This window comes from Balaenoptera acutorostrata, chromosome 7 (assembly GCF_949987535.1).
Source record: "Balaenoptera acutorostrata chromosome 7, mBalAcu1.1, whole genome shotgun sequence".
Lineage (NCBI taxonomy): Eukaryota > Metazoa > Chordata > Mammalia > Artiodactyla > Balaenopteridae > Balaenoptera > Balaenoptera acutorostrata.
In genome coordinates this window covers 43,104,051-43,110,212 of record NC_080070.1, presented here as the reverse complement: position 1 = coordinate 43,110,212, position 6,162 = coordinate 43,104,051, and the positions used below count along the sequence as shown (strand labels likewise).

Below are 6,162 nucleotides of genomic sequence, written 5' to 3'. Positions count from 1 at the left end.
AAGCTGCAGCAGCCGACCTGCTGGCTGTGCCAGGCCACCGGAAAGTGACAGCGCGAGGGCAATGTCGGGGCAACCAGGGCCTAATCTCACTTTTCACTCCTAAAGTCAAAGAAGCTGAGGAAACGGGGACGGAATGGGGGCACAGACACCTGCCTCAAAGTGTCTCTCCACTTACACTCACAATGCCGCCAGGTCAGTAGCTAGGAGCGGAAGCGTGGACGCGGCCCCTGCCCAGAGCGTAGCCCCCCAATCTGGCCTCTTCGCCTTACGCCAATTTCGTAAGGAGGCGCAGAGGGCAATCCGGAGGCTCCCCCAGCTCCAAAAACCTGACGTGAAATTGCGCGGGGCTGCACCGACGGCGGCCATCTTTGATTCGGGCAAAACCACACCCTCGCACCCCACCGGCCACTCCCTCTCAGCGTCCCCAGGGTTTTCACCCAGAAACGTGAGGCGTTAACCTTAGAGGCAGTGCTCAAGAAACACGCACAGAGGCCTGACTATCCATGACCCCGGAGGTGCCAAATGCCGCCAATTTTAACATGGCAGCTAAACCCGAGCAGCAAAGGAGCGCTGACGCCAATGAAGTCATGCTCGAAAAACGAGCAAGTCGGCGGGGCAGCGATGAAGTAATCTCGCGAGATCGAAGCCAGCCTCCGCTCGGCCCGGAAGCCTCGACTGAGGGGGCAGAGGGGCTGAGGGGCGGAGGGGTGGAGGGGCGGAGGAGGGAGCAGGAGTCGGGCGAGAGCCAGAGGAGGAGTCCGCCTGCAGTCGCCTGCGTAAGCGAAGCAGCGACGCCGGGCGGCTACGCCGCGGAATCGGCGTAGGCGGCTTTGGAGAATCCGCGGGCTGCGCTGCGCCCGGGCTGGTCGCGGAGGGGGGAGGGGATGTCGGTCAGTGCGAGATCCGCTGCTGCTGAGGAGAGGAGCGTCAACAGCAGCACCATGGGTGAGTCTCAGCTTTGGGCCGTCCCGACTCGGGTCGGCGGCTCGGGACGCGGAGGGGCTCTGCGGCCCCCTGACTTGGCGGGGGGAACGCCCTGAGGCGAGGCGGGGGGCTGCGGCGAAGGGAGGTGGGGTGGGGGCGACGGCGGGCCCGGGGCGCGGCGGCGGCGGCGGCGCGCCCGGGGGGAGGGGAGGCGGCGGCAGTGACAGTTTGAATTGAATATGAGGAGAGCCGAGGCGGCGGCATTTCCTGTGTTGCGGCGGGCGGGCCTGGGGAGCCGGGAGACGTGAGCCGCGAGACCTGAGCCGCGGCCTCCGCCGCCGCGGCCCGAGCAACCCGAGCGGGGTCGCCTTCGCCGGGCCAGCCGGCTTCACGGCCCTGCTTCCTCTCATCGGCGGCCGCAGAACCCGCGGCGGAGCTCCTCTCGTGGGGGAGTGGGCCTGGCGAGGAGGGTGGGGATGTGTATGCTCGCCCGGGTGAGGGTGCTGTGTGGGCCGGCCCCGGGAGGGCGGCGGCGGGGAGGGAGGAAGAAGGATGCACCAGGCTGAAGCTGCGGTGGAGGCGGCGGCTGCAGCGGCTCCAGCGACTGTGTCGCCTCCTGGCTCCCCCTTCCCGCCTCTGGGGCTTCCTTTCCCCAGGCGCGGCCCCGAAGGCTGGTGGATGGCGGGCAAGGCTTGAGCAAGGAGGATAAGGAGCCTGGTTTGGGCTTAATTTTTAAGAAAAAGGGAAAAGAGAACATTTAGGAAGGGCGCCCTCCCGAGGAGCGGAAGGGGTGGGAAGGGTCTCTGGAAAAAGGAGGGAGTTGGAGATACGGACTGGTGATGTTTAAGGAAATTAATTTTTGAAAATAGTTTTGTTTTCTCGTTTATTCTCTTAAGAAGCTCTTTGATTTCCTTTCCTCCTCCACGTATTGGAAAAAGAACAAGGCCATCTCATTCACATTTTCCACTCCCAAGTTCCATTTCATACTGTGTGTATAGTAGGAAGTAAGCAATTGAGATTTTTCTAACACATTTCCATTTGCTAAGTTACATTTTGAGAATACACTTTTCAAATCTGGGTTTTTATAATGCAGGGAAAGAACTTGTAAGGTCAGGTGTTTGCTTAGATACCGAGATAATTTATTCTTGCGACTTACATTGTTATAGTTCAATTTTACGATTTCTTTTCGCATTGTTATTTTGATGAAATGGAAGGATATCTTCCTTGGTGCCCTTGATAATCTAAATGAGCAGATAATCTAGATTCAAAAGAATTTTACTCGTTTTACGTATTTATGTACATGCAGGTGATGAGCATGGTCAGCCCCCCACCCCCCAAGTTTATAAGCAAGTTGAGGAAGAAACTTTTTAGGCATTAAGTGTACAGGTACGGATGAACTTTATGAAATCCTGATAGACTAAAGGATAGTGCCTTAGCAGGATATAAACAATTAAGAAGCTAGTTAAATGCTGCTTGGATCCCTTATTCCTCCAATAGCAGGGGAAGGAGCATGGCGTTGGGGGGCGGTTAGGAAACAATCTTTCATCCCACCCAGCTGTTCAGTGGGTGGGGCTAGAGGAGATTGGGTTGACTGGAGCTATGAAATAAATGTGGAAGCTACATAGATGGTTTGTATGGTAGCATTGTGTCCTTCTGTGTTGGGACAACATGATGGAGCCAGGTCTTCTCAATACAGTTCTTAAAAATATCACATGCGCTCTTAGGCTCACAATTGAAGTTCATAACTGAGAAATTTATTTTGTGTTTATGTCAAGTAGATTTTAATTTACGGAAAGAATATTATAATTGTGGAAATTAAGAAATGTTTGGTTTCTGGTTTTGATTTGGAGATAAGGTATTCGATACATAACTACCTGAAAGGTAAATTATGTATCGAATACATATCAGTTACCTGTAGATTATGTTTCAGAAGTTTGTTATGAAATTGATTCTTTGGATTTGTGTATTTTCCCATAGAAATAATCTTAAATAAGTACATGACAGGACTTCTGAGCTGGTGTGAGACAAGGTAGGCCCCCTGGCAGACCTTAGAGCAATTGTCGAGAATGAAAAACGACAAAACACACACACACACACACACACACACACACACACACACACACACGAGGAGAAAGAGTTAGATTTCCAGTTCTCAGTAATGGGGAGTGGTCAGATGAGTAGACCAGTTGGAGTGAAGATAGTGGTAGAGCAAGTTGGTTTCAGACTTGTTGTAAATTGATGGTATGCATATTCACTATAGACTCTATTCTGGGATTTGCCAATAGAGTATTGTTATCTAATTAAATTACCAGCTGCGAACATTTTTCACATTTTGAACTAATAAGCTGTCTTCAGTTTTTGATTAGAGGTTGAACATTTTTATTTTAACTTTAACATTTATGCAGTTTACTAAATTTTGAGACAAAACTAACTTTTGTATTTTTCTGTACAGAGTTTGGACTGTAAATGACATAAGGTTTATTGTACAATGAAACTGATGTAGAAAAAAATGTGTTTTTGAGGAGTAGAATTTTAAGGTAGCGTGATTATGGGTTAGGCTTGCCAGATGAGAGCATACTGTTAAATGTAGACTGTTGGTCTCTACAGCAGTGTCTTGCAAACTGCAGGCTGAGACCTATTAGTGGGTCTTGAAATCAATTTTGTGGATTTCTTCCAATAGTTTTTAAAAAGTAGGAAAGAAATTAAAAAATAGTACATTGCACTCGGTAAAAATTTGGGGGAGGGATAAATTTTGTTTTATAGGTATTGTGTATTGAGCTGGGGATATAACATTTTTTTGAAATTAAGAATTGTGATCAAAAAGGTTTGTAAAAACACTTGGGGGATGTGCAGTATGGATGGGTCAGGTCAAACGTCTTTAAACTTTATGGTAGAGGTTGGAGGTCTTAGTGTGAGGAGGCAAAGCTAAATGCTGTTAAGTCTATGTGGCATTTTCTTATTTTTGATTAATTTATTCTATACTTTATGTAGCTAGTGTGGTTAGAGAATCTGGAGCCTACTTCTCCTTGAGCGGAGGTCATCTCCCAAAGTCATATAGAAAGCAGGGTTGATAGTATTATGTCATTAAATATGTCATTAAATATTACGTCTCTGCTCTTGACCTCGAGGAGAAAAAAAATTTTTTTGTCTTGTCCTTTTGCATCGTTGAACATCAAGAGAGCCAAATTTTGAGCAAGAGCCTGGGGAAAAGGGGCCAAGAAGGCAGCTTGGTTTGCGTTCAGTGTTGAAGGCCTTAGATGAGACACACAGAAGGTCCTTGTGATTCATACCTTGTGCAGTCTAGCTCTGCAGAGGTAGGGATTACACATAGGGGTTTGAATTCAAAGTATTAATAATAACAAATATAGTGTAATGACTAAGAAAAAGTACTTTGGTGTCAGACAGACATGAGGTCAAATCCTGGTTTTGCCACTTACTAGGTGTATCAGTCAGGATAGGTTAGGTTAATGCTTCTCAAACTGATGAAGGACCTTTTTTCTTCTTTTTTTAAATTTCCAATTCACTGTTGACTGACACAATTGTGAAATAGAAATTACTGCAAATTTTTTAGTAATGAAGATGGAATTAAAAAGGCAAAGATAAAAGCCCCAATTTTTAAAGATCCAATAGACATAAAATTATTCTGGTATAAAAATTTCCATTTCTATGCTCTCTATTTTTGTACTTCTCTGGTGTAAACCAGTAAACAATCAGACTGGCTCCCTGGTGCACAGACCACACTTTGAATAGCACTGGGTTAGACCATGCTGCAGTAACAAATAGCACTAAAAGTCTTAGTGGGAGTAGCTTAAAAATGAGGTCTTGCCTGTCATGCTAAAGTTTATGTACTTTATTTTAAGCAAATGTTTTTTAACTTCAGAAGTACTTGAAGACTGAGAAGGGTACATAAAGATCCCCTAAGGTTGGGGAGTAAAGCCTGATCCTGCTTACATTATTTTGAAGTTTATCTTAGGTATTCATGTGACATTTATTTTAGGTAATCATGTGACATTTGCATTTTATCTATATTTGTTTGACTTATATACAATATAAAGATGATCCCCACTCCTTCTTCCCCACCAATCTGGAAGTAAAAATTGACTTTCCTGAAGATGTAATATGTTAATTCTGTTGTTTTGTTTACCTCTGGGGCCACAACCAAGTACTTTTGGTAGCTTCATTTGAGGTGAGGCTCAGGTCACGGTTTCTCAAACTGGGCACTAGTGCAGTTTGGAGTTTTAGAATTCTTTGAGGGGCTGTCTTGTGCATTGTACAATGTTTATCGGCATCCCTGGATGCCAGTAGCACTGGATGCCAGTAGCACTCCCCCTACCCAGTGGTGACACTGAAAAAAATGTCTGCAGACATTGCCAAATGTCACCTGGGGTGGCCGGATTGGGAACCATCACACTGGGTGATGGAGGACCATTGAAGGATTGTAGCAGATGGAGAAGAAAAGAAGTCTTTCTTAACCATCTAGTCTATAATTTTTCCTCCTAGAACTCCTACCACTTAAAACTTAGTATTTCTCAAACTTGGGAATCAGAATCACCTAGGTAGCTTGTGTGTTTGTGTAAATTTATCATTTAATTCATGAATTTTTGCAAAACATGATCGGTAATTACTGGATATACAACATTATGGTAGGTCAGTATTTTCCAAAATAAAACTGATGAACCTCATGCATGGGGGTCATCCAGGACCTCTTGTTAGAAATGCAGATTAACTGGTTCTCACCACAGACCCAGTGATTCATAGCCACTGAGAGGGGCTCAGGACTCTGCATTTCTAAATGCTTTCCAAATTATTAAGTAACTTTATTGAGGTATAGCTTTCATACAATAAAATGCACAGGTTTTTTTTTTTCAATCATGTTTTCTTTAATCTTCAGATACTGTGATTATGTTCTGGCAGATTGATGACAGATAATTACATAAGGTCAGCAAACATGGTAAAAATGCACAGATTTTAAGTGTTCAATGAATTTTGACAAATATATACACCTTGTAGCTTTTATTTCAAACAAGACACAGAACATTTACGTCACTCCAGAGTTCCTTGTGTCCCTGTACAGTTATCCTCCTAATGCTCCAGGTATCTACTGATCTGATTTCTAGTATCTATAGATTAGTTTTTTTTTTTTTAAACAGCTTTATTGAGATATAATCCATCTACAGTTGACTCAATTAGATTGGTTTTTCTGGGTAGCTTTTTAAAGTTTTCTCCCCCTAACTTCTT

General features: G+C 45.1%; 1 protein-coding gene across 5 annotated transcripts in view; it reads left to right on the top strand.

The window, feature by feature from the left end:
- Nucleotides 1-651: 651 nt before the first annotated feature.
- Nucleotides 652-6,162, top strand: part of SEPTIN7 (septin 7) — a 114,659-nt gene continuing 109,148 nt past the window's right edge. The window contains exon 1 of one of the 5 annotated variants that reach the window (XM_057549835.1): nt 652-945. In XM_057549835.1, the coding sequence (XP_057405818.1) occupies nt 885-945 (61 nt within the window). In that variant the 5' untranslated portion in view covers nt 652-884. The remainder of the gene's footprint in view (nt 946-6,162) is intronic. The other 4 variants (XM_057549838.1, XM_057549840.1, XM_057549834.1 and 1 more) reach the window with 4 other exon arrangements.